The 27,716-nt window shown below is 40.8% G+C and overlaps 2 protein-coding genes across 4 annotated transcripts in view; both read right to left on the minus strand.

The window, feature by feature from the left end:
* Positions 1 to 1,197: 1,197 nt before the first annotated feature.
* cgnb (cingulin b) overlaps positions 1,198 to 27,716 on the minus strand; it is a 32,650-nt gene continuing 6,131 nt past the window's right edge. The window contains exons 6-22 of the mRNA XM_010770819.1: positions 12,864 to 12,940; positions 12,097 to 12,229; positions 11,786 to 11,998; positions 9,148 to 9,296; positions 8,648 to 8,674; positions 7,974 to 8,079; positions 6,827 to 7,027; positions 6,549 to 6,647; positions 5,617 to 5,874; positions 5,366 to 5,536; positions 4,524 to 4,685; positions 4,294 to 4,383; positions 4,111 to 4,194; positions 3,910 to 4,028; positions 3,637 to 3,745; positions 2,721 to 2,884; positions 1,198 to 2,522 (exon numbers count right to left, since the gene is read on the minus strand). Coding sequence (XP_010769121.1) covers positions 2,390 to 2,522; positions 2,721 to 2,884; positions 3,637 to 3,745; positions 3,910 to 4,028; positions 4,111 to 4,194; positions 4,294 to 4,383; positions 4,524 to 4,685; positions 5,366 to 5,536; positions 5,617 to 5,874; positions 6,549 to 6,647; positions 6,827 to 7,027; positions 7,974 to 8,079; positions 8,648 to 8,674; positions 9,148 to 9,296; positions 11,786 to 11,998; positions 12,097 to 12,229; positions 12,864 to 12,940 — 2,295 coding nt within the window. The 3' untranslated portion in view covers positions 1,198 to 2,389. The remainder of the gene's footprint in view (positions 2,523 to 2,720; positions 2,885 to 3,636; positions 3,746 to 3,909; positions 4,029 to 4,110; positions 4,195 to 4,293; positions 4,384 to 4,523; positions 4,686 to 5,365; positions 5,537 to 5,616; positions 5,875 to 6,548; positions 6,648 to 6,826; positions 7,028 to 7,973; positions 8,080 to 8,647; positions 8,675 to 9,147; positions 9,297 to 11,785; positions 11,999 to 12,096; positions 12,230 to 12,863; positions 12,941 to 27,716) is intronic.
* On the minus strand, positions 19,287 to 26,915 carry LOC104945165 (regulating synaptic membrane exocytosis protein 1-like). Of its 3 annotated transcripts, XM_010770790.1 has the most exons (7): positions 26,418 to 26,915; positions 24,351 to 24,476; positions 23,832 to 23,897; positions 21,928 to 22,041; positions 20,637 to 20,743; positions 19,688 to 19,791; positions 19,287 to 19,575 (listed from the first exon to the last, which is right to left on the minus strand). In XM_010770790.1, the coding sequence occupies exons 1-7, from the start codon at positions 26,801 to 26,803 to the stop codon at positions 19,345 to 19,347; spliced, it is 1,134 nt and encodes a 377-aa protein (XP_010769092.1). In that variant the 5' UTR covers positions 26,804 to 26,915; the 3' UTR covers positions 19,287 to 19,344. The 3 variants fall into 3 exon arrangements, with proteins under 3 accessions (XP_010769092.1, XP_010769108.1, XP_010769100.1); XM_010770806.1 differs by lacking the exon at positions 24,351 to 24,476 and having other exon boundaries at positions 19,291 to 19,575; positions 26,418 to 26,913; XM_010770798.1 differs by lacking the exon at positions 21,928 to 22,041 and having other exon boundaries at positions 19,292 to 19,575; positions 26,418 to 26,913.

The raw sequence follows: 27,716 nt of genomic DNA on the forward strand, positions 1-27,716 counted from the left end.
ATGTATGTTCTCTTTGAGTTAGTAAAGCATCAGGGAGGGTTGCTGAATTGGTTAGCAGTGGGGAGGAACCTTCAGAGCAGCAGGAGAGAGGACCGCCTTGATCTTGTATTCTCTATATTCTCTGTATCTCGTGTGAACTGGCCTCAGGGTCATTTGTATTTTAAACGGGTCTCTTCCTGCAAATACAGAGCCTAGTTTATGAGCGAAAACCATGTTTTCTTCACCGCTTTTATTACAAGACATAAACAAGAATTAGCACTATGAATCGGCCCATAACCGTTCTTATTGGAATGTGGGAAATGTCAAACAGTCATAGATGTAAAGACGTCTGTTCTTTATCTTGTGACTTTCTATATAGTTATGAGGAAGAATACGCACTAACGTTGAATCTGGTCTTAAACTGAGAGGTATAAAAGGTGTAGTGCAGGTTTCATGGACGGAAGTGAGGATGAGTGGTGAATTAATTGATATTGAGTTCAGGCCTGCCGCTCACTGGCACGCCTCCATGATCGGAGACACATCCACAAAGCAGGCGTGGATCAATGATTCAATGGCTACACCCCGGGGGTCTTGATGGCTTGAGGGGCTTACTTCCTCATTGGCTTAGAATTCAAAGCAATACAAAATAAAATGCGACTGCGTTTGAACGAGGAAGGAAAGAACACATTTCTGTTTTGAATCACTGAATCATCAAAAGGAAATAAAGACAGCCACCTTTGAGATGAACTACATTCATATTCAGGCTCAGACAGCACTGCAGAAATCAAACAATGTAAAAGTAATATTATGATGAATAAAAACTGGACACATTCCATAAGGGTAAAGGATAAAGTCAGTAGTCTCTAGTCTGTATTTAAATTAAAAATCAGGTGCCATCATAAGCAATTGATAACTTGTTGTTGCTATAATCAGGACTCATGTTTATAAGTCAAGTGAAGTGGATATTTTTACTCTTTACTTTTAAGTATAAAATGTGGTTTAATGTTGAGCTGCAGTGGGATAAAAAATAATAAAAGAGGAGGGTTAAATGACTTAACAATTGTGTGGCTACACTTAAATTGCCTCACATATTATGCAATATCATTTATATAGTCTCATATTCGTTTCAGATTCATTTAGGCGGGGATCTACTTTTATAAATATGGTGCCTAACATTAATTTAAAAAGATTAGAGGTTAAGGAAATTAGGCTAAATACATAATACCTTTTTTGATGTACACACAATCCAAAATGTAGGCTACTTAGAATATCTTTAAAAATGCAGCATAATAACCATATTTCTACATTTAAAAAAGCCTATTAGCAACTTACTTACAATTGCCCAATTACGAATTTTAAAAGTGGCATGTTACAAATGTTTTAACACCATAAAAATGTAATTTGGATATTCAAATATACATTCATAAAAGCCGGGTGCATTAAAGAGAAATGTGCAACGCTTTCAAATCTAAGCAAATGATTATTTCAAGAGGAATGTACAGAAGATGCAAGCGCAGGCAAGCATATGAAATACTATTTAAACCATTACAGCAGCAGCATTTACACAGAATACATGCAGAGACAACATAGATATGAATCTACTTTTTAAGGCATTTGAGTGAAAACATGCACATGAATAAAGCTCAACAATATATAAACCCACATCAGAAATACAGTGGTCAAAGTACAAAGGTTCATAGAGAAAAGATTCATCTCTGGATACACAGTGCTACTGTACGCATATTTGATTGTCTTGAGTAACAGGTAAGCTCTTACAGTGTAAAAATATAGGCTCAGTTTAGATGGCCCCTTGTCACATTCAACGTAAAAAAAACAAAAACATAAAGTCACTTTCAATACACGAAGAAACACTGACAGATGTAACTTATCATGCACAAGCAAACACAGATATCTGACTGGAGCAGCAGGAAAGACATAATATCTTATAAAGTAATTTTTTTGGTTTAAATCGTTTGAATTTGCTAGTTTAGTGAATATAAACCATGCTACAGTAATATGCTACAACAGTAGTTTACAGTACATACACACAGCAGAGAGTCTTTCTGAAGAGATTCAATTGGAAGTAAAACCTTGTATTTATAACTACCTGTAATTCATCCTCTCAACATAACAGAAGATCTCAAGACAGAGAAAACATGACAGCAATCATAACCACAGCTGAAGGCTCATACAATGCAATCTAATTATCCTGACAACCTCTCTCTGTTGGACTGCTGTACTAAAAATAAACCCCAAGAAGAACTGCAAGGCAAATTTGTAGTGCATGGCAACCGAGTTCTTCACACCCCTTGATAACCTGAGTTCCTCTCTCTGATAACAATCTCACAAGTGTTTGCACTGAAGAGAAAAAAAAAAGATCTTTTTATAGGTCTTTTTAATGTATCTCCCTCTAGCAGTTGCTGGTCTGTAGGTTGCTCTCGTTGAGGAGGGAGGTGATGTTGGTGTCATAGAAACCGTCCTCATCCTCAGAGCTTAAAGTGGAGGAGCCCAGAGCGGTGCGATGCGTTTTCTGTGACTTCCGCCTGCAAACGTCAGAAAGAGACTCAGTTCTTATACTTTCTTACACTTCAGCTCAGTGAAAACAGACACGTGTGCAGCTAGTTACTAGAGAGTGCCACCTAGTGTAAAGAAGACACATGGTTTTGATATAGTCAAAAGCTGACAGTTAATAATTCTCATATTGTATGTGGAAAATCAACATTATTTCATCACATCCTTACTTTAGTTCAGTCTCCAGGGCTGAGACTTTGGCACGCATTGCCTCCTGAAGCTCCTGCTGCTCCTCTAGGTCCCGGAGAACCTTCCGCCGCACTCCCTCCAATCGCTCCACCTCTCCCTCGCTCTCGTCCACCTGCCGCTTCAAGGCCTTCACACGCAGAGACAGCTGGAGACGGAGAGGGAGAGGCAAGGGGGTTAGAGGGGAACACAGGAGGCAACAGCTGGAGACGCGAGGGAGAGGAGGTGTAGGCAGGTGTGTGGGTTTGTAGGGGTTATGGTTATATATAAAGAAGCTGGGGCAGCAGGAACATTATAGGGAGAGGGAGGTGGGGGAGCGTGGTGGGGACTGAGTGAGTTTGTGTGCGGGTCAGGAGGAGGAGCACGAATGAGATTAGTGTTTTGTGAAATAGGTACATGTAATCAAGCACTGTTTGAACTGTGTTAATGATTAAACAAGTGGTGTAGGTCAATCACTTCATAATTGAACTTGAGATGGTTAATTAGTACAAACACAGTCTGGAAACATCCACAGGAAAGTATCTTCAAGCCAGTTATTTTCAGCTGTCTGACATTCAGAAAATACTTTTTTTTTTATTAGCCTTGTTCCTCAGAGTTAGATGAAAAGAAGAAGTTCTAACAACCTTTAGCTAATTTTAAACTAAAATCCAAACATACCCTCATTTTTATGTCCACCTGATTTTTGCTTTACTGTTTGTGTCTGGTTATATCTACATGTTTTACTTTCATTTAACTAACTACTTCTTCTACATTTTATTGTACTTTTACCACTTGAAAACGTCTCACATATTCTCGTCCAAACCTCGGGTTATTCCGTTGATCGGTTGGATCAGGATTTAAGCATCAGAATTGAGTGTTAAACCATCAAACACAAACCCTAAAGATAATTTGGATGTTTACCTGATCTCTCTGCTCTACGTGCTGGCTTCTCTCCTGGTCCAATATGGCGTTTAGCTCTTTCAGTTTTCTCTCCATCCGTCTCTGAGAGGCCTGGATGCTGGCCTTCTCTCTGCGTGAAGACACACAGAAAGCACATCATAAAACAAAGAATATAGTATAATGACACAATATCTCAGATTTTATTTGTCGTTCTAGGCACAGTTGCTTAATAATAGCGTTTCAGTTAATGTACTATAAGTTATGACTTTGTCTCATTACACCCTGATTTTCTACCTTTCTTCACTGCGTAGTCTCTCTTCCAATTCTTGAATTTTGTTTTCCAGCAGGCTGAGTCCAGGTGAGGGCCGGGTCTGTCCCTCCATGTCCGCCACGCGGGACTTCAACTCTTTCAGCTGGGAGGGGAGAGGGACAGTGAGGTGAATAAGTTGTGTGTACGGTATGAGATGTGTCGGCACTGAATCACAGAAACAGTACCTGTCTTTCGAGTGTGCTCTTGTCCATCTCCAGGTCGTTTCGTGCTGAGCGCTCCTGCATGAGCTCTGAGCGAAGCTGGTCCACCTGAGAGGAGAGAGTGTCGAGGCAGAGTAAGCAAACCTGTTCAATGATTACACAGAAATGCCTCCCGCTTATTTGCATGTGTATTCAAATACTTTGTACCTGATCTCTGCTACGTGTGATGCGATCGTTCAGAAGCTCCACGCTCGTCCTCTCCTCATCCAGTTCAATCTCCATTGACTTGATTTTATCCTGTGAACACACGCACGGATAAATAGATAAATACATCTCAATCTGCCTCTATTCGAAGCTTGATCTGTACTACATTTGCTGACATATCACCATGTCCCTAATTTACTTCAATCCCGACTTTCATGACCTCTAAGCCTCACCTCTAGGCCCCTGATCTCCCTGGTGCGGTCAGTGTGTGTGCTCTTCTCTGATTCTACATCACTCTCCACGTGTTTGAGCCTGTTGTTAAGGAGATCTCTCTCCAACTGGGCGCTGTCTCTCTCCTCGCTGCACACCAGCAGATCCTTCTTTAGGCGGGAAATCTGAAATCAAGGTGCAGAGGAACATTATGCATGGATTTTAAAGGTATAGTTTGCTGGGCATGCATTCTCTTTTTTCATACTGCCCTGTTACACTGTACAAACACTCATTTGCTATAGATGTGATGATTTGTAAAAATGCATCCACAAGTTTATGCATTCACACACAAACAACCTCAAAAACACTTGACCTCTATGCCAAATGTCCGCCTCCTAGGGTGAAAATTGTGGCCACCTAAGAGCTGTCCAAAGATAGAACTGCTGAATCCAAAAAGTGATATACACTCTCACACTGAGAGTATGAGGAATACATATTTACATACTTATTACGCCTATAAATGCAAGTGTTTACCCATTGCATTACTTGGTAAGAAATCAATAAAGAACAACCATCAACTTTAATGTCAATCTTTGATAAGATGTTGTTAAAGTGGTCAGGAAAATGTAACATCTACAATTCTGTAAACATTTTGCAAAGATATCCAAAGGTTCTTGAGACATTACAGTCTGGACCAACCCGCCTTTCCTGCCGCTAGCAAGGCTAAAAAGGCTTATGAAAGGCTTTAACAAGAAAAGGAAAGCTTAAAGATACCTTTTTAACTTGTATTCCAGAAAATGTATGAACTAAAAACTTTTTTCCTTTCAGGAGTTTTGAGTTTGATCTTCCCCCCATGTGTCCTCACCTCCTCCTGCTGGGCCTTGAGGCTGCTCTGAGCCCTCTGCAGCTCAGCCAGCCGGTCCTTGCAGTTTCTCTGGGCTTCCATCAGATCCTTCCTCGTGCGCTCCCTGTAGTCTTCCAGCTGTGACTGCAGGGCGGCCACCGACTGACGAGAATCTCCCATCATTATCTCCATCTGAAGTGGAGGAACGACGGTGAATGACAACATCTCAAACACAAACTAAAACAAGACATCATTCTGAATCTGATAAACACCTCTTTGCTGATCTTCTCCAGGGCTCGGTCCAGCAGCCTCTTCTGCTCCTCCAGGTCCGTCTTGCCCCTCCTCAGCGCCTCCCTCTCCATGTCTCTGTCCTCCACCCGCCGGGTTAGCTCGTCCCTCTCCTTGCCCAGGCGGGTGACTCCTCTCCTGGCCTCCTCCAGCTGAGTCTTCAGGGAGCGGTTCTCGTCCTCCAGAGCGTCCACCGCCTCCTCGGTCTCGGGGCTCCGGGGAGCGCTGGAGTGAAGCCTCGTCTGACAAATGGGACGAAAAACACAGGTGAACATGGAGCTAATGCATATGGACTCATTTGTGTTTGTAGCTACCATACTGTAGGTCAATGGCATTTTGTGTGTGCGTATTTACGTGTCTTCTTGAGTCATATTAGCACAGCAAACTGATCCATATTTTTCCAGTATTTTATAATTTCCCATCGCGCTGTAGTGTTACACCAGTTTGACATTTAAAATAGGTATCATGGCAACAGATAAAGTAAATATTTTCATATTAAAAAACAGTTTTTCCTTTCATAACTGCAAACAAACTCCATACAAAAACATACTCCATATCCTCAACATATGTAGGTTTGTTATGATTTCGCCCCTACACAGATTTGTGTATGACTATGCTGGTCACATGATCATTTCACATCTAAGGTAAAAAGATTATAGCGCTTAAAACAGCTATAATACCAGTTCCAACGCAGAAGGAGCACAAAGCGCATCTTATGCAAATGTATCTCGAAGGGATTATTTTCAGGGCTTACATGTTCTTGAGTTTTTTCTTTGTATCTAATGTTCTTCTCGGTTGGAAATAGAGTCTGCGTGGGCGGCCATATCTTTTGTTCTTGAACAGTATTTCAGTTTACATAATTTTGCATGCATGTGTGTGTACAGCTGTGTCTGCTTTTATATGTTTTGAGCAGTACCATGCGGGCCAGCCTCTCTCTGAGGCGAGTGTTTGTTTCCTGGAGCTCGAGGTTGGTGCCGTAGTCCACCACGGTCTTTCCTGAAGACCCGACGGACGACTGCAGATGGAGCGGATTGAGAGAGAAAGATGGAGAATTGACATAATGTGCATACAACACCCAAACTTTCAATTCAAATTGTGATAGTCACCTATATGAAACCGCTACTCATACATAGAATCCATTTCAATGTAATCTGTTGCATCACGAAAGTCATTATTTTCTATGGACTGCCTTACCTCCTTCGCCTTTTCCAGCTCGGCCTTGTCTTTCTGCGACTGCTCCTTCAACTTTCTGAGTTCAGACAGGAGCTCGGCCTCTTTGTCTCCACTCGCCTTCTTCAGGGCTTCAAGTGCCTCTCTCTTCGCGTCTAACTCGCTCTTTTGCTTGTCCAGATCGGTGCGAGCGCGCTTCAGATCATCATGGCAACGCCGGAGCTCCTTCGGATAAGCAATCAAAGATGAATAATGTGAGTGTGTGTGTGTGTGTGTGTGCGTGCGTGCGTGCGTGCGTGCGTGCGTGCGTGCGTGCGTGTATGTGAGAGAGTAAGAGGAATGTGCCGAGGGTGCATAACAATGTGTTTATAAAAGTATGTGGCAAGCAGTGGTGGAAAGTAACCAAGTATATTTACTCATGTATTGTAATTAAGACTTAACTGTTGTTGTACTCATTCATTCTTTTTTTGATGTGTTTGTAATTTACTTTAGTATTTCTATTTACTGCTACTTCATACATATACTGCGCAACATTTCAGGCAAAAAGTGCACTTTGAAACTCCACTACATTTATTTAACACCCACAGTTACCATGTAAATATAGAAACACATGATTTGCTGACATGGTATAATGCAGTACTGTACTACTAATCTCCACAGTATTTCTAGTATCTGACTACATTATTAAAATGCTCTCCAGCATATAGAAAAACAGGATCATATAATAGCCATTGTAATAAAATACTGTGGATATATCCATTCGGCATAATGAATACTTTGTCTTTTACATTTAGCTGATTATACTTCTGTAATGGTACTGGGCCATTGTGCAGATTGAGTATTTTTACTTTTTGTACTCTAAGTATGTTTTGATGCTAATCATTTTGTACTTTTACTTAAGTAACATTTTCATTCCATTAAATCAGGACTTTTACTTCCAGTGGAGTATTATAAGACCATAGTATTTGTACTTTTACTTAAGTAAAGGACCCGAGTACTTCTTCCAACCCCGGTGGGAAGTGATCATTTGTGTGTGCAGCAATGCTGAATGAAATTATAACAGCTTCAGCCACAAAAAAACTCTAATCACGCTGTTAAACAGAAGAGATGAACCGCTGTCTTTCCCCCATACAGTGAGAGTAATCTGCCCGGTGACGGACGTGTGAATTACCTCTGCTAAGTTATCGTCAGAGGCAGGCATTTGTTTCTTCAGCGAGTCCCGATGAGCTTTCAACTCCCCCTCAAATTCATCCTTCTCCAGTTGGGATTTCAGCAGCCTGCAGAAAGAAAGCAGATGTTGAAGAACACACAGAGATAACTGAAGCTCTATAAACTCTACACACACCGACACACACACTCTGCAAGGCCATAAGCACACATGTGCCCACACCAAAGATAGCAGTTACTAATGTCTAACAAAGCACAAGGGGATAAAACTACCACACTATAAACATCACCACATCCACAATCTGACTTTTGTTTGACTTACATTGTAGCATTACTACTTATATTGATATGCATGTTAATAAGCATTTAAATCAGAAAATGTATAAAGATTGAAAAACAATGATTGATACATTTAACTTCATTAAGACACAATCAATCAAGGGGATTTCTGCATGTTGATTTGTTATGTGAGTATGTTGAGTGATTTAGTTCATCGGGTTTATTATCACTGGATTACTGTTAATAGACGGTTAACTGATCTAATGATCAAAATCATCAGATACAAAATCCACTCGGATATGTGACTTTCAGGGAACATATGTCAAGTTCAGATTTGCTTATTTGAAACTAGGCTAAAGTGTTCAAACCAAACACAGTGAGACTGACTGTCGCTCTCACATTCGACTGCTGATGGGCATCCCGCTCCTGCCCGAGGAAGAGTCAAGTGAAAGAGTGCATGCATTAAAAGATAACTCAAGAGAAGACTGAACCAACAGAGAACAGTATATTCAGTATGTCCACATAATATTATATACAACGTTTCATTAAGCACATTTGTTTGTAAAAGTGTAAAGCAACGTAAGGGTGTTTGATGCTTGACTAAAGAGCAGCTGGACATATAATCCTTGCAGTAGCCTTTCTGCAGCTGGTTGTATCTCTTTTTATGAATGAAAAGCAATGTTATGCCTCCATAATCAGCTTTGATATCTTAGAAATATAAGTTTCTATCTGCAGGCTTTAAATGCTTTGATTTATCCACACATCTCATGGTCTTTGCACATTACTTTATTCTTCTGCATAGTTTTTGTTTCTTAATCCTTTGAAGTAAGATACATACAAATATATGTAACAAGCTCACAATCGATTCATGCAGTTTAGAAAAGCCTTTAAACACTAACTCTTCTCTGGTGGTTTGCAGATCCCGTGTCGAGGCGTCCAGCTGATTCTTCCACTGCTCTTCCTGATCTCTGCAGTTGTCCAGTTCTTGCTCCAGCGTAAACATGGAGGTGTTTACCCTCTCCCTTTCCTCTTCTATCTGCTCCTGGGACTGAAACATGGGGGCAGACAAACGCACAAACAATTATAATGTGACTCATATAAGACAAGGTAATGTATTCCTCAAAGAACAGACATCTTTGGTTTCATGCCTTATGTCTTCAACTTTTAAAAAGGGCCCTTTTATGCTAATCTTCAGGTTCATATTTGTATCTTGTACTTGTCCTGTGACATGTTTACATGCTTTAATGTTCAAAAAGCACCTCTTTTCACCCTCTGTCTGAAACCAGAGCCCAGTCTGCTCTGATTGGTTAGCTGGCCGGCTCTGTTGTGATTGGTCAACCGCTAAGAAATGTCACGCCCTTAGCCTTGACGTACAATGTGTTGTTGTGCTAGCCAATAGAAGTGCGAGGGTTACATAATGATGTCACTATGTCAAGGAAGTAAACAAAGAGGAAAAACTTCCTCATGAGGGAACTTTGGGATTTTAGCCTTTGCAGACCAATTAATTACATGCTCAAAACATAAAAAACACACTACAGAGAAGGGAAAACCCAAAAGACTTTAATAAAATATACCTCACAGTAAGAAATAACAACATCAAATATCGCACAAGATGGAGCAGGCGTCACAAACAGCGATCCAACTATTTTAATCCTCCTCTCTCCAAATAAATCGGCACACATCAAAAGCAGCTGCCAACCGGTCTGCTTATTTCAAGCTTTCAGGCGGAATGACACTTTTTTCCTGACACTGCTGATACTGTTTCCAAAATCTGCCTAATGATCTATTCCTGTACATACGTACACATGCTTCATATTTCCTCTACACCACATCACTGCAAAAATAGTCAACTGGCAGAAACTCCACAATAGAAACTCAACTGGAAAAGTTTCACATTGCAATCACAAGCAGAGAAATTCTCTTTTCTCCCTCTGCACACTGGGCTGAGCCTGACCTTGTGATACCCTGACTCTGTATTTGAACATTGACAGTTTGCTGACACATGAAACGGAATGACAAGAGAAAGACGGGGTGTATAATGGGGTGGATGCAACATCAAAGCTCGATTTAATATCGGCTAAATAACGGATGCAGGGTGCACAAACAGCCTGACAGGAGCAAGCTGACTGTTGTTCCACTACATCAGTACAAAGAGATCCTCTGCATGTTTTATCTATTAGAAGACGATGGTGTAACAAACAATAAATACTGAGAATTCTTCATTGTGATTGCTACACTGAAGGTTTTGCCGTTGCCATCAAAGAGGTTATAATCCTCCCTGGTTATTTGCTCGGTAATCTGCAGGCTCTTTCTTTGACAGTGAAGCAAAAATAATGATGAATACATGAGAGAAAGTGAAAATATCAATGTGCAAGTTTATGATGAATTCTGACAGAAAAATATCAAAAGCTCATAAATAAAACTGAGGTCAACTCCTATTTCCAACCAAAACCGAATGCTGAAAAAGACACAAAACTCAGCATACTGTCTTTCACTCTGTACATTTTTTAAGTGCCTGGCATTGGTCGACTGTGTGCAGAATCTTTCCGTTCTTTCACAGTCAGTGTCTTTAAAACTTTCTGGAGGGTAAGAAAACTGCTGAAATGGACCTAAACAAACACATAAAACAGAGGGGCAGCTGAGCCGTTCTTTTTAAGAGCTATTTATGAGTGTCTTGCTTGTTCTTTGTTCACTTTATTGAACCACTCGTGCTGGTCCAGTGACATCAGAGTTACTAAACCAACACTTTGCTGGTTTGATTGAACCTACCTTTTAGACTCATCCCTTATCAAAAGACCTGAACATACTTGAGAGATATTTCAGAATTTGAAAGCCTTTATAAGGTTGCCGATAAGAGTTTAAGTGACAGACTTTATTTTACTTTTGATAAATAATATAATATGTTTGCTAATGAAATATTCAAAGTCTCTTGAGTCTTTTTTCACAGCTGCACAATTTGACTCTCTTTATCTGTCTTCAGCAATTTCAATCTTTCCACTAATAAGTTTAGCCTGACTCTCACTACAGAAGCACTGCTGTAGAAAAGACCCAAGAGGAAGTAATAAGAGGGAAATAAAAAATAATATCCTAGTCATCTATTTCCTGTCTGATCCAAATCATTTTCTCTGGCATATTTATGAATGAAAATACAGGTGGAAAAAAAGGATGGGACAGGATCATCTTTTTAAGTTCCTAAACAAATCATCTGTGGATGCCAGACATGTTCTTCTCTAGCTTCTCCCATCTCTCAACGGTGCTACAAATAGTACAACATTGCAAATTTGAAATAGATTCATCTTTTTATGAAAAACAAACTTCACAGATTAACTTTCTTTAGAGTAACCTAGAAATATTATCTCCTCAACCTCTTTTGGTTGTGGCTGAAGCTGTTATAAACTATTCAGATCTGACTTAGAAACGGAATGACTGCCTCTCAGGGATTCAATACTGCTGCACTGCAGTTCAAACCCAATGACACGTTTTGGGCTACAACTTTGGGGTATTTGACTACATGAGCAAAATGCAAGTGCCCCCCACCTGTGTGACCTGCTCCATGGTGGTCCTCAGGTTGTCCATGTCCTGGCTGTACTGCTCCCTCAGAGCCTCCATCTCTGTGTCATGGCATTCCACCTCCTCCTTCAGCGCCCCCTTCAGGGCCGTCAGCTCCCGCTCCCGCTGGTGTAGAATCTCCTCCTGGCGCCTTCGTAACATGTTCGCCTCCGACAGGTCGGCCTGCAGACTCATCACATCCTGCAGTGAGAGACAGAGACAGTCAGACAGACAGTCAGACAGACAGACAGACAGACAGAAGAGAGGTCATGTTTTTCTGTGTCCAGCAGTCTCAGTACCGTCTGCAGAGCGTCTGAGTGAGGAGAGTTTTCTGAAACCCTCCTCAGATCCTCCTGAAGCTCGGCCAGCTGATCTTCCTGTAGCCGCACACGAGACTCCGCCCCCTCTCTGGCCATGCGCTCCTTGGCAAGTCTATATACGCACACACACACAATCAGTATTGTAACGCCAAACACATTAACAAGCCCATCAATCGTGTAATAGTGAAATTATCCTTTGACAAAGCAGCCACATGAGTGATAACTGAAAACTATTGTTGGCTGTTAAGTGCAAACACTCTACATGCAAACCCCCCCCACATACACACAAACAAACAAACAAATAAACAAACTAGCTATTGGAAAAGCAATCAGATCGTACACTTAGTTAAAGGAAATACCATGGTCCTGAACTGAAAATGTTACCCAGTCATTCAGAAGCAACATGTACTTTTAAAAGTACGTATTATGCAGAATATCTCTTCTCACAGTATTATATTATTATTATATATAGTATTATTCAGTTTTTATCCATAACAAATACATTTTTAAGAGTCTTTTAAACTTGTAGTTTTTCATGTTGAGCTAAAATGATTGTGTAGCTACGTAGTAGAGTACTACATCAAATCATTTGGCATATCATGTGCTATTTAGTGAGTAGCTAGTAACTGTGAGTGATACATAATTGTAGTGAAGTCAAAAATACACTTTTCTAATGCCTAATACTTAAGTACAATACTTGATTAAAGGCAACCCCCCCCCCCCCACATAAACAAACAAATCCTCACTCATTGTGGACTTGCTGCAGTTCATTCTTGCAGCGTTTGAGTTGCTCCTTGTTGTAGCTCCCATCAGATCCTCCCTCCTACACACACACACACACACACACACACACACACACACACACACACACACACACACACACACACACACACACACACCCACACACACACACACACACACACACACACACACACACACACACACACACACACACACACACACACACACACACACACACACACACACACACACACACACACACACACACACACACACACACACACACGAGTTGAGGACACAGAGGAGGACTGGAAACATTGCAACGTCGACCTTGCAAATACATGATTTGGTCTGTATTATGTGAAACTTTAAAAGAAGAAACCCTGTCTCGGATTCCTTGCCCTAGATTCTGACAGTCAGAACATGTTTGGGAGAAGAGGCCCTGCCAGTGTGCTTGCTCAGACATCGTCAAAACAAAAAAGACAGTCTCCTCCTCACATTAACAACTCTTTCTGACAGGCTGCAGGGGAGCAGAGCCGGAGCGGCGCCCACACCGCTCTGTAGCTCTCTCGCTGAAAAGGAGGTGTAAGAGGCGCATCCTGCCCATGAAACCTCTCTTATCCTCCTACACACTCATTACAGACGCACACACAGAAGCAGTGAGACAAAGCGGGGATCACACACAGCACATTCCTTAGTTATCAGCGATAGATTACGAAGATGAGTTTTGTACAGATTTTGTTTCATTTCTTTCCCTTCAGGACAGTTTGTAGATAATCCCGTTCTGGGACATTTCAGTCCCTCTCCGTTCTCGTAAAAATATATAATTAACAAAAGATAACATCATTGGGAATATGAATATGTTCTTTGAGTGAATTGCATCAGCTGTATCCTTGTTTGTTTTAATCATCCACAATGAAAGACTCTCTTGCCCTGCAGTCTTAGCAGAATTACTTGATGTGATTACAAAGTAGATTCAATTAAAGTCTGATCTAAAACAGTAGATGATTTAATGTTGATATATTCACAGCTGAGGTTCCCAACACGGGGCCAGAGCCCACACAAGGGATCGCTAGATACATTTCGCCAGTCATCAGTGAAAAAACATGTTTGTGCTGTGAAAATGTTGGATTCTTGTTCAGTTTGTTTCTTTTTTGCTTTTCTCATGATTTACCAGTTAATTTCCCTAGGTTGGTTCTGGGAGTGTTTCTCAATATTATTTATTTATTGCATTTCAAATGTTTTGATAAACATTTTTCTAATTGTAACTTACCATTTCAATCTCAATTACAAAATACCTATGAGCCTCAGCCACCATTTCCATCAAGTAGAAACCAATAAGAATGGTGGTAAATTCATCCACATATTTTTAAGCTCAGTGATTGAATTTGTTGTGCAGAAATGCACCCTGGGATTTGTAGTTAACTTATTCCCTTATCCCCCATTTTTATGTTCACAGACTTGTACTTTTATATAAATAAAACATCCTTATTGGGAAAAATCACTCTTTGGTTGGACACGACCTTTGAACGACCTGACTAGGGATAGCAAGAAGACATAGCTTTGTTTTTAATGCTCTTTGTAACTCTTTAAAAAAATACAAAAAAGGGGATTAACATTAACTCGGTGCAAATCTCCCACATACTAGGTAGCCTCTGATCATCAATTAACCAGGGGAACAAACAGGTTGTCAGTGTAACCCCATCTCTCTCCCACTAACACACATGGACTGGCAACGCTACATCAGACCAGACACACACCAGCAGCACTTAGAAGGAGCCACAGACACTAGTGGTAGGGAGGGATGTGAAGCCTGCCTTATGCAGATTGCACCCTTAAATCAGACATTTCCGAGAGTTATCTTCCACTGGTTGTATCACAAATGCTTCAAAACAGGCTTTAGATTATCCCTTTATATATATGTGTATGTTTTTTTTTGTTATATTAATTTTTTATTTATTTTTATTTATTTGTTCTGTCTTTGTATACATGTATGTATGTATGTATGTATGTAGGTATGTGTATACATGTGTGTGGGTATGTGCACACACGTATGTGTATGTGTATATGTGGGTACACATATGAGTATATGGGTACAAGTATTACTCTTACTATTATTTTTTTCCCTTATCTATACATTTTCTTTTAATATTATCTTCTACATTACTTTAACCTATACATGTATCTATTTTATTTAGTTAGTTAATTTACTAGCTAGGACCGGGAGGGGGGGAAATGGGAAAAATAAATAAAAATATCGACTGTATAAATGTAAACTCATTGTTTAAAGATTATATCTCACACACACACACACACACACACACACACACACACACACACACACACACACACACACACACACACACACACACACACACACACACACACACACACACACAACACACACACACACACACACACACACACACACACACACACACACACACACACTTTGGCTTTAAACAGACAAAAGCGATGTTTTGGTTTAGAGGCAGAGCTGCAGAAAAAATAGCCTCAGGCATAAAAAAAACAACACTGTAAACCCCTTCATCCTACATTTTGATGCTGGCTGTTGATGTCTCAGTAGTGTTGTTGCCTCGAAAGAGCGTGAGATGACTGCTGGATTTGAAATCTGGCGCTTAAAAAGTGGACAGTCATGAAAAACATGGAGGTTTTGGTACAACAAGACCTCGCCTAGGAGGATCAGTCCCATCCTGCAAGCCAACCCCCAGCTGGTGCATGGTTCCAGTCCAACTCAATTATTGATGGCTCTCAATGACTGAACGCTCCACACACACTGAGCCCTCAACAGCTTTCCTCTGCAGGTGCATCGTTGCCAAGAGACAAGACGTGGCAAACAATTCCCAGGCAGCGGCGGTCACAAACACACAGAGAAGCACATAACAAGGGGTCATGCATAATCAAGTGCATGTAATATAAGAAGCTAAGGACTCACATGAATAACTATTGTATGTAGATTTATGCAAAGTGGTGCAAAATTAAAGCAAGTAGTGTGCTTGTGCTCATAAAAACACATGGTGCAATCTATCTAATAAGGTGTCACAGGAGCTCAGAGGTGCATATATTTGAGAGAGGGCTACTCAGCACGCTCCTTAATTTCGAATTTGTTTGGTCTGACAAAAGAGGATCCTTGGAGACAGAGTAGAGGAAACAGGAACTTCATATCCTTAGGAAAGAGGCAAAGCTGCTAACCATCTGTTTCATTACAAGATGCCCCCTGAGGGGCATCTTGTAATGAAACAGATGGTTAGCAGCTTTGCCTCTTTCCTAAGGATATGAAGTTCCTGTTTCCTCTACTCTGTCTCCAAGGATCCTCTTTTGNCGGTGTCGCAGTTTCTCGTCTCTCCCGCTTTTGTGCTTTGTGCATACGCATGGGTTTTGTGTGGAGGACCGCACGTTTTCCCTTCAAGTTAGTATTTTATAAATCGCAAACATTGCGTAGAAACTGGCGTACGCCATTTTTTGAGTGTATATCCCTTTATAAATGAGGCCCCTGATCGGAGCAACTGTGACAAATGATCCAACTGAAACCGGCATGGACAATAACTATGTTTTAAAAATGCGCTTATCCAGACAAGCCTGGTTTGGACACTTTACGGGCAGAAGCAACATTTCTATTAAAGAAAGAATTATACATGTTTGTCTTTGCCTTTATTAGCTACTAACTTGAATTGTTATTCAAATGAATTAATCAATTATTTTTTTTGTTTTTATTGTAATGTAGAGACAAGGCTTTTAGTGCCAACCTTGTATTGCTTTACAATTATATGTAAAAAAAAAAAGAAAAGTCTAAATATCATATTTGGCCTCAAATCATCTGAGGCCTGGCACCCCCCCTGCGATCTTGGGCGCGCCCCCCAGGTTGGGAACCACTGCTATAGATTATATGATAATCAGCTTTGGACTGTTAGAACATTTAACCATAACCAGCATGGTCTCTTAAGATCTAAATATATGTATCTGGAGAGTTAAGTGACATCACAATCATGTTACAAGTTTTAGTTATGTGTTGGGATATGCTACATGTCTGTTATCATAATTTCCCTCCTTTGTGTCCCAGGTGTAAACTCATCTGTTATTGTTCCACGTTGTGTGAATAAATACCATTCCTCCACCTCAGTCACTTTGAAATGTTCCATTCATCATTATGTATCACATCTTGTCCTCAATGCTAAAGGTACAGTACAGAGACATCCATTCTGTATGCCACCAGGTCACATGGTCACTCAGTATTTTTCTCTCCAGTCGGCAGCTGCGTTCGGTGGGCCGTAAGATGCTGAAGAGCTCCAGTGTGAGCGGAGAGATCTACACCCAGGAGCGCACGGACGGCAGCCAATCAGACACGGCGCTGGGCACGGTGGGCGGGGGCAACAAGAAGAGGCGCTCCAGTCTGAGCGCGAGGGTGGTGGCCATCGTCGGGAACCGCCGCAGTCGCAGCACGTCTCAGATCAACGGCCCTGGTGAGTTACCATGGCAACCTTTTAAATCGTCACAACACATCTTGTTAGTAATGTGTGATAATTGTGGCTCCCAGGATGAACACTTAATATCATAATGTACTTGTGAAATATTGCATATACTGCAATAGAAAAAGTTCCCTTTTAGAAATCAATTAACTCAATATTAAAACAAGGTCATATACAAGGGTAAAATAATTTGATACCAGAAAATGAGGAAAAAATAAATGTCATACAAGTGCACATATAAAAGTGAATGTTTATGATACTGCAGGGATGTTTCCTTTTGTCTGGATTGCAAAACACACTTGTCATGTGACCTTTAACTACATTTTTGAAAATGCGTAATAATCCATAACTGTGATGATTTTGATAGAATTTGGTTTAAGGTTACACCAGATCTGTGTAAAGGTAGGAGGAGATTTGTATTTGTCCCATACTTTATGTACTAGTCATTTATTCGCCAGACCTGTGTGTGTGTGTGTGTGTGTGTGTGTGTGTGTGTGTGTGTGTGTGTGTGTGTGTGTGTGTGTGTGTGTGTGTGTGTGTCCCACTCTGGAAAGTGTGTCAGAGGCCAGGGAGTTGAGCCTGTAGGGATTGTCCGTGAGGCCATAAAGACTCTCCTCTTGCAGACCTCAATACATTAGCGGCTAATAAGCTGCACTCCATCACCTGGCTCACTGAGGAGGCGGGGGGGGGTCGTTTGTCCCTGTCACTGCTACTGGTCAGCTGGGAGTGTGGATGTGTGTGAGTGTGTGTTCCTGTAATGTATTATGTGATTTTACTTCAAATTTAAATGTTAATATAACTATTATTACTTAAATAAAATGTGTACTTTAACTTGTTATCTCTACATACATATATATTTTATATTATTTTATCTTTTTATTGCACGTTGTTACTTTAACTTCCTATGTTTATTCAAATATTTGTATTCTATTTTCAGTTATTCATCTTTTATTCTATTTCATTCTAAAATTGAGCAACTGTCTAGAAAACCCCAGCAACATTCCTACTGGATGAATGTGTTCTGATTCAGGATACTTTTTTTTACAGGAAAATAATAATATTTGTTGTCTACTGTTTAACTGTTTTAATTAAGATAATTTTTTATGTTTTTTTTTTGTTAGCAATTTTAAAAGTGTGTTTTTATTAGTTGTACATTCATTTATCTAATCTCATTTTTTAAAATATTTTTCTTATAAAGTCTCTTTAAAAAATCTGGAAAAAAATGATTCTAATGTTTATGAAGACTCAAATTCAGAATTAAGTAATGCATTATAAGGGGCGTGGCAGCTTTGATTGACAGGTGTGTGCTGCTAGCCTCTTCTCCAACAATAGTTTTTCTGGGGAGTCACTGCCAAGATTGCATTGGCTGTTGCCGCCCACTTTTTTGGAAGCCTATGACCTCACATCCATCTTTTCTATAGGCTGTGATGCAGACTACAGGTTCAAGCGGACCTCTGACCTCTCTCTGGAGACTGCAAGCTAAAAGATAATAACTTCCCCCTCAGAGATCAATGAGGATTTGTCTATAATTGAAACCCGGGGAGTAACAGTGAGAAGATGGATGGTCTGCCATCACCAGTGAATACCCGTGTGGGCAGTATTCCTCTTTACCTGGACTCTCTGGTGTCTCCTGCTACAGTGTGTCTCCTGCGATTCAACTCGGCAGAGAAGCGTCTCTTCCCTGCCGCCCTCCTCCTCTCCTCCTCTCCATCCACCCCCCACGATATCCTCCTGTCCCTCTTCTCCTCTTCTAATGACTTGGATCTGAGTCCAGTTAGTTTGGATTTCCACCGTTCAGTGTATGTGTGTGTGTGTGTGTGTGTGTGTGTGTGTGTGTGTGTGTGTGTGTGTGTGTGTGTGTGTGTGTGTGTGTGGAGAGAGGAGATAAGAGCATGCAGTAGGAAGCAGAAACATGAAGCATGCAGAAATAAAACAGAAGAAGACACGCAGCGATTAGCATGCAATAGCTTTAATACTCCTGTAGCCCAAACATTTAGGCTTATTTAAAAAGGACTGTAATAAAAGCACCCTTAACATCTAAACTGAACATATGACTAATGAGGACTGACCTGAGTCGCCCCCCCGGTCGTTCTGATTGGATAGACATGTAGCTGGTGCTACTGAGGCGGGAGGCACTGCTGGCGCGGGAGAGGGCCGACGCATCGCTCATATCGCTGTCTGACGACCGGGCTGACATGTTGTCGCTGCCGCGCCTCTGCTCTGCGTACATCTACAGGGGGAGGGATGGGGATTATACTCAAATTGAGATTAGAACAATTAAATAATCATCTATAAAGTGTAGGAGGAGTAGGGGATCTGAGGACAGAGCGCAAGATGCTGACCTCCCGTTTGGTCTTGAGGTCCGTCTCGGGGTCGTGGGAGGCTGAAGGCCGGTAGGAATGTACTTTCATCTGCAGCTGTCGGGCGCGTTCCTCTACTGCAAGGGCTGAGGCAAGAAAACACAGGGTTAGGTTTACATGATTGGACAAAGAAAGAGAAAGGTAGAAATCAGAAACAGCAGTGTGTTCTCAATAAGACACACTGCAGAGTATATTCAGCATGCAGGGTCTCGCTTCTGACACTAGGTGGAGCATGATGTGCACTCAAGTGACTTCTTGATGGATGTTACTGTAGAACAAATATAATAGGCTTCTGAGTAAGATTTGAAAATGGTTAAAAACTCAGACAGGAATGTGAACCAAATCCCACCTCTACATATAATCCCATCCATCTACTTTTGTTAAAAATGGGCCTGGAGTTTATCTTTAACTTTATAAATTCAATTATGATTTATATTAACAGTACATTGATAATGTTTTGTTAAATATGTGTTTGACGAAACAATTCTGATGACTTGTGCCTTGTGGTGCCAACCCATTGGGTCTTCCTCACAAGTACAGAGGAGTTATTCAGGGGAGGGAATTGAGGACAGTTCTTTGACAGCAAAATAAGTGAGATTTGAGATACCAAATTGAGGAAGTATACCGCCAAAATATAAATGCAGTTTTGTTTGAAGAGTAGTTGAGATTTGTTGTTAAAACATTACATTTTTGAGGCTGCTTATTATTTTGAATTGCGTGTCCACAACTCTGTTCTATTGTGGCATTTTGGAAAGCTGGATGCCACTACACATGATGTGCCCATTTCTAAAAGGACTGTGTTTGAGTCACTACCATACAAAAAAGTTATTATTATTATTTTCAGTGAACATATTATATGCTAACATGACCTTTAACAGGACTTTATTCTTCATAGATCTTCTGAAATCAAACCTTGATCCATTCAACAAACCTTGCTCTACGCTGCTGCTCTTGGCAGGGAGCTGAGGCAGCTGCCGGCCCCTGCGACCTGATGAGGGAGTCCCCGTAGGAGAGGAGGGGCTGCCGTGAGGGTGTGGTCTGACAGACAGGAACACATGGACACAAGGAGAGAGGAGAACATATTATTATTATTATTACTGTGATCAGCACCAACTGAAGTGGAGCTCTAAAAATAATCACAGTCGATAAACTGATGATCAGAGGTCAAAGGTCATGGTAGGGAGGAGAGGGATGGCTCAGAATCATCAGTAAAGGAGGGGAGGGGAAGTGAGAGGAGTGGCACTGAGTGTGTTGGACACAGTATTGCAGCAATTCTATATATCCAACCTTAACATAATGTTTAGATTCATATTTGACAGTTTAGAGGAGGGAAGATATCGTTTGAAAAGGACTTCATTCTAAGGTCATGCCTCTTAATCAAGTCATATTGCACCCATTTTAATGTTTTTTTTGTTTTGTACTTGAGTTTCAAACTAAATTATCTTTGGTATCATTTTGATGATGTTGTTAAATGTATTCTCGTTTCATGTTGCACAAACTACAAAATCCTGCTGCAAATATTTGATCTATACTTACACTTAATAAATAAAAAGAGATAGATTTTGATTGAATCTTTATCAAGTCTTAAAAAAGTTGTATAAACATAAATCTTTAAATAGTTATACATTGCATTCATTCTCCGCAAAGTTGTGGGACTTTGGGAAACTGAAGGAAGAATGGTTAACATCAATAGTTACAATTACGATTTCCCATAATCCAACATGATTGCCAATCACAAAAGATCGTTCCAAACAAAATGGGTCCGGGGATTATGCTTCGACTTGTTTGGATTGAAAAGCGTTATTGAGTTGATTCAGGAAATCAAGAGAAAAACATGTTTTGATCTGTGATTTTTAATCCAAAAGGCTCAAGTTACGAGTCACTGGTGTTAAAGTCCAACAGAAGTTGCAAGTTGTTGTTTTTTATTTTGTCAAATCAAGTCTAAAGTATTTTCCTTTTTTTTACTAGAGTATGACAGGAGTCCAAGTCATTTGACTTATCACACACCTATAGATTTCCATGCCTACTGTACCTTGGCTAACAGGGCGCTGTTGTTTTTTATAGTTAGATCTTGGAATTTTAACATCATTTTGCTTGTTGAGGTATGACGTTCCCATGTGTGCATGCTGCATACAGTATGTCATCACACTCATGATGTGACATTTACAGAGGGGACAGAACAGTGGGGGTAGGGGGGGGGGTACAGGAGCTGGAGCATGCACCTGTCTAGCCGCGGTGAGTTTGGGCAGGACCCAGACAAGACTGTCTGACCAAAGGGCCTCAGAGGGCCCCCTCTCCCCCTACTACCCCTCAGGATAGAGGTGGGCTGGATACGACTGCCATCAGCAAATAAAAATAAATGAAAATATAACACTTGATAAATAAAGCAAGATTAAATCATATGAAAATAAAACAACATGTGTTCAGCATTTTGGGGCTCTGTGTGTTAGGACTGTCTAGAAGTCCTGATGAAAAGAGAGTGCAGCACACCAGGAGTCAAAGACTGTGGCATGCACTGCTTCCATACTGCAGCAAACAGTATTATCCAATAATATGGCATGAGATAAAGCAGCGGCCTCAGAAAATATCTAATAAAAGGATGACCTTTGTTCAATCTGTGTGTATACTGTAGACAGTAACAGGTGTAGGATCGGTTTACGGGAAGACCAAAAAGTTAACCATTTCAGTTTTAAAATTGACTGAATAAAATGTGAAGGGTATGGAACCCTGAGGTGCTCCTGACTTAATAACAATAGAAGTTGAACATGTCTGAGTTACTTTGTGAACTCCATAAGAAATCAACGGTGCCACTGTATCAGGAAAGGATGAATCTCAATTTCAATAATCCTGATTGGACATTGACCTGAACTGTTGAATACAGATATTCTAATTGGTCTTTGAGGGTTAACAAAATATTTTATATAGGATGTATTCTTGGGTGTAAAATGGCATTTGCTATAATTCCGCAAATATACAAACTTGTGAATGTCCATTCAAATGTGGAAAGCTAATAACCCCATAAAGCTTTACAGGAGCTGTTGCAAATATATATTTTGTTCCTAAGGCCTATAAAGTGGTGCAGGAATTAGTCCCAATACCCTCGAAATAAGTCAGCATTTTTGCACTTCCAGTTCCCATGTTTCAAGGTTAACTATTGTAAATTTGTTTTTGGTTAGAGGCCTGAAATAAGGTCTGTAGTTAACACAGACACAGTTTTACGTTTTGTTCTACGACAAACTAACATGAGTAAACACAGCACGCTTCTATGTGTCTTAAAAACTGTGGTTGCAAGCGTCTAAATTAGATAGTTAATTCATCACGCCGAACATTTGCCACCTTTAGCTTAGCAGTGGGGATGTGAAGCCATGCATCTATGATGCAGTTTGTTAATAGCGTTAGCCTTTTACTCCTGATGATTATATTTACGTTTCAAGAATCATAAAAGTGCTGTTAATATGTGGAGATTATCCTGCTAAAATCCAATGAAACAAACCCATTTTATCAAGAGAAAACTTGCGTTGCATACTTCCGGAGCGGCCTACAAAAATATGTCAACACTGCACCACTCTATTATTTCAAAAGGAAATCTCATAGGACAGAAAGTCTGTTTGTCAGACAGGATGCAAGAAAACAACGTATATTGTTCCGATGGCCCGCCCTACTCTGCCTCTGATTGGCTTACAATATTATTCTTACGCACTCACTCCTCATGCCAAAGAATAACCAATCCAACCAACAAAGGTAACCAGGAATAGCAAGTACGTTGAGACATGCCGTTAGCATAGTAGCTATATCTGTTTGTTTTTGGGTTGACATGCTTGTGGACAGATTGGCTTTCGTCCAATTGGGAAATATTTTGACCATTGGTGTATCACATAATCGACAGACCATGCACAGTTATGCTAGCTGTTTCTAATCACCACATTAAGCTAAGCTAACAAAATAGCTGACTGTGGCTTCCTAATTAGAGTTAATGGAGTGTATATAGGTTCATATCAACCATATTAACCAAACATCACAACATTCGAGCCCCTAAGAACCTACTAAGTGTCAGTAGGGTTAGGGTTATTGAGAAAAGCTTAGAAACAGTGAGAGGATGGATGACCGAATAAATGAATGATCTTACCTGTCCCCTTCCAGACTTTTTTTGCTGCCCCTTTGACAGTTTTGACCTGATGAGTTGTTACATTGCCTGTTGGGCAAACAGCAATCATAGAGACAGAAAGAGAGGAAGAAAGAAAAAAAAAACAATATGGAGAATGACCCACATAATGGCAAAACTGAATATTGACTGATGTGTTGGATATAATGTAAAAGGCTTAAGCTGAGGTTTGGTTTTTGTGCTTAGAGAAAGCAATTTAGCTGGAAATGGCACGTTACGTGAATTGTTTCTGGCCAGCAACAGTGTTACAGTAAAGAAAGCACTTTCAAGCCAGAGAAGTGGGGGAAAAGCGCTCAGCAGAAAGGGCAGGTGTGGCAGAATAAAAGAGGGATTACACAGCTTTGGATCACACATATTTACAGGGGAAGGAATCAACATAAGATCTGGGCAACGCAATTAATTCGGAATGTGCTGTAGGCTTTAGGATAGAGCAGGCAAGCAGAGCTGTAGCGAAGTGATTTGGGGAGAGCAGGCCTGGTATACCTGTCCTCCTCAGGGTTCACATGTTCTACTAAGATCCTGGGGCTTGGGGGAATCTTGCGGGGCAAAGAGTTGGAGCACCTAGAGGGGCGGGAGGTAAGGAAGGGGAGCATCCCGAGGTAGGAACACCTGGAGAGATTGTTAGTAAGTAAAGGCACAGTCAAGGCTTTGAAACTGTCAATTTTTCTTTCAATCTTTTGGCATAATGTCAGGAAAAAGAATTGGCTTGATTTGTCTCATCGTACATTTCAAATAATGCTAGAAATCTGAGCAAAGCATGCACTTGTGCTGGAACTTACATTTGTTATAGTTCATCTTTTTATTGTAAGCAATGTTTAGACTAATTGGCAAATACATTTAATTGTTTCTTGCTGGGAGTCGCATGAAATAATCAACACCTACTTTAGAATAGACATTGAGAGGGAAAGAGACCTGGTGCTTTCTGTAGGTAACAAAATCCACCTATCAGCATTCCTGAAGAGATGGTTCAGATTGTTGGAGAAAGCGTAGGTGTAAAACATCCAATAAATGGTGGTCAGCGCGTCGTTACACATATAATCAATGTCTGTGTAAGTGTACACTATATTTAGATTATCGTTACCGTTTTACCAAACTTTTCTGACAAGGAACTATTTATCCATCTTTTTTCAAATAAATAAAACAAAACGGTAATGTTACCTCCCAGAATATGGGGGTAGCTGGACTACGTTTGCCTTGATTGGTTAGTTTGTTTGTGTAATTGTGTGACATAAAAGTGTATTTGAACTAACCCTTTAAAATACCAAAGTCATTCGATAACACAAACTAACCAATCATGGCAGCGGCAGACCACAAACTCCCATGTTCTGGAAGGTAACATTACTGGTTTAGACAAAGGAGTCTGGTGGCCTTGAAAAGATCATAGTTGGGCAATCTGACAGCAAGGTAAAGCGGCAACAAAGTTCTAAATAAAGCACAATTCACTGAGCTCCTGAAGTTATATTATTATGCTTCAGACTTGAGGGGCCCCATTGCCATTTTCAGTAGTTTATACATTGACTATGGATAAGTAGCTCATACAACTCTGTTTCAAATGTTCAGAGATATTCCTTTAAGCTTACAAATTTTGTATTTAGTAGAGCCAAAAACATTGTCAAGGACAGTTCACACCCCGGCTTTCACCTGTTCCACCCGCTGCCCTCCGGCACGCGCTACAGGTGTATCAAATCCAAAACCAACAAGACAGTTTTTTCCCAAGAGCCATCATTGCTCTTAACACCTGAAAGTCATACCTCTTAATCATCCAGCATGTGAAATAAATGTGACTCTATATACATATATATCATTATTATTATTGTAACATTAAGATACCTACTATTATTATTTATTACATTATAGATTTTATTTGTATACCCCTGGAAATAATTACTGCACTTTATTCCTTATTCCTAAGTATGTATGCTGCGTGTATTTGTTGTCTTATGTTGTGATGTTTTTTGTTTTGATGGTACCTTTTGAAAGGGAGAAGCATTTATTTATCTCATTGTACATGTATATGGCATTAAACGATTATATTCTATTCTATTTCATTTCTCTAGTCCATACGAGAAACCCAAAACAACAATTTGTGGGTTGTTGTTACCTTTAAAAACAGCCAGGCTTGCTGTTTCCCTCCGTTGCTAGTCTTTGTGCTAAGTTAAGTTAGCGGTTAGCTGCAGCTTATTTACAGACAGAAGAGTGGTATCGTTCTTCTCATGTATCTCTACACAAATGTGTCATTATTTAAAGATATGTTCAGAACACCATTAAATCGTTTTATAAATCAAATTCAACCATTAGGTAGGTGTTTCTCTATGTAAGTGTACTATGGCAAATTCCTTCATGTATGACAGGGACACATGACATGGACTGGGGAAGACATGCAGCATCCTAAACTCAAAATGTCAGATGATTCATGCAGTCTAAAAAATAACTGATTTGAAAGCTGTCACTGAACACAAAGTCTAAGATCATAGTTTCTGTGACATCAGAATCTTGCAAGTTAATTCCACTCGATTTATTCAAAAAGTATGTTCATCTTCTGTTTTATACCTGTCTCTGTCAGGGGAGTGAAAGTTGTTGTCTGGTCTCAGACATGTTGTGCTGGAACTCCTCACTCTGTCCAGCTGCGGCTGCAGGTCGCTGCGCCGCCACAACATGGCAGCAGAGAGGAGAGAGAGAATAGAGATGGAGACAAGATGTACAAGGACGGAGGACGGGAGCAGCAGAGTTGGGAGAAGAGACAGTGAATAATGTGAAAAAAAGGATGATGAGCGGGAGGTAGATAAAAGAAAATGCGGAGAAAGTGCCAAAATGTGTGGGTGAAGAGGCGGAAAGGAGATGCAGGGGGGGGAGGGGGCAGAGAGAAGATGGAAGGCCATCAGACAGTAACATGTAACGGCTCTGATGCTGTATCTCCATTTATCATAGCCAGTCATTCCTTGCGGCCAAACACTGTGAGACCACTCAGATGGAAGGTTGGTGAGTTGCCATGGGAACCAGGTCTATGTGGGAGAAGGGATTGCTTGTAAGTGGGGGGGGTGGCGGGGCATTTACATACAGCTGTACGTTTGTCACGTCATGCTGGCACTTTCAACGAGATGGTGTTCCATCGCATGACACTGCACGATGTTTTCAGGCCTCACACGGATGGCAACAAGGGCTTAGGAGTTTTGTTAATGCTCGCCAGGACATGCTTAAAGGCTCTGCCTTTGGCGTTGAAAAAAGGGGAGAAGGAAAAGGTTGGGAGGTGCGTGAGGTGGCCGGTGGTTCTTACCTAACCGTGACCTCATCAGTGAACCTGACACTACGGTGTGTTAAGGAATGCTACAGGCATGGTGCTGCCGCACTGCCCTGTCTGTGGGGGGGCTTGCTCTTTAGGGCATGCTGGGAGAGTGAGTGGACTGTAGAGGGTCACGCCCCCATGGGGAGGAAGGGCAAAAGACCCGGCATGCAAAAGCGAATGGCCAAAAGGAAAAGAAAAATGACACATTCAAGTTACAGAAATTATCAGAAAAGAACAAAAAGAAAAGAGCAAAGGGGGAAAAATGCCATGAAAGTATGCAACTTTCATTCAATTATAGGAGGAGACCAGTAATAGGTACGACATCTATATGGCTTTCATATCAAATCACAGTCTATAAATTAAGAGTTCTTGTAGGCTAAAAAGGGTATTAATCAAAAAAAAGTACAGGCACTTAATTAGAAACGCGCCTGCCTTCATGTGTCATTGAGATGCTGCTTTTTTTAATTCATTCTATTCATTCTCCCTTTTGAGATTATTAAAACCCCCCCCCCCCCCTCGTCCCCCCCCCCCCCCCCCCCCCCCCCCCCCCCCCCCCCCCCCCCCCN

The sequence above is a fragment of the Notothenia coriiceps genome, unplaced genomic scaffold, assembly GCF_000735185.1.
Source record: "Notothenia coriiceps isolate Sejong01 unplaced genomic scaffold, NC01 NC01_scaffold00000339, whole genome shotgun sequence".
Classification (NCBI taxonomy): Eukaryota; Metazoa; Chordata; class Actinopteri; order Perciformes; family Nototheniidae; genus Notothenia; species Notothenia coriiceps.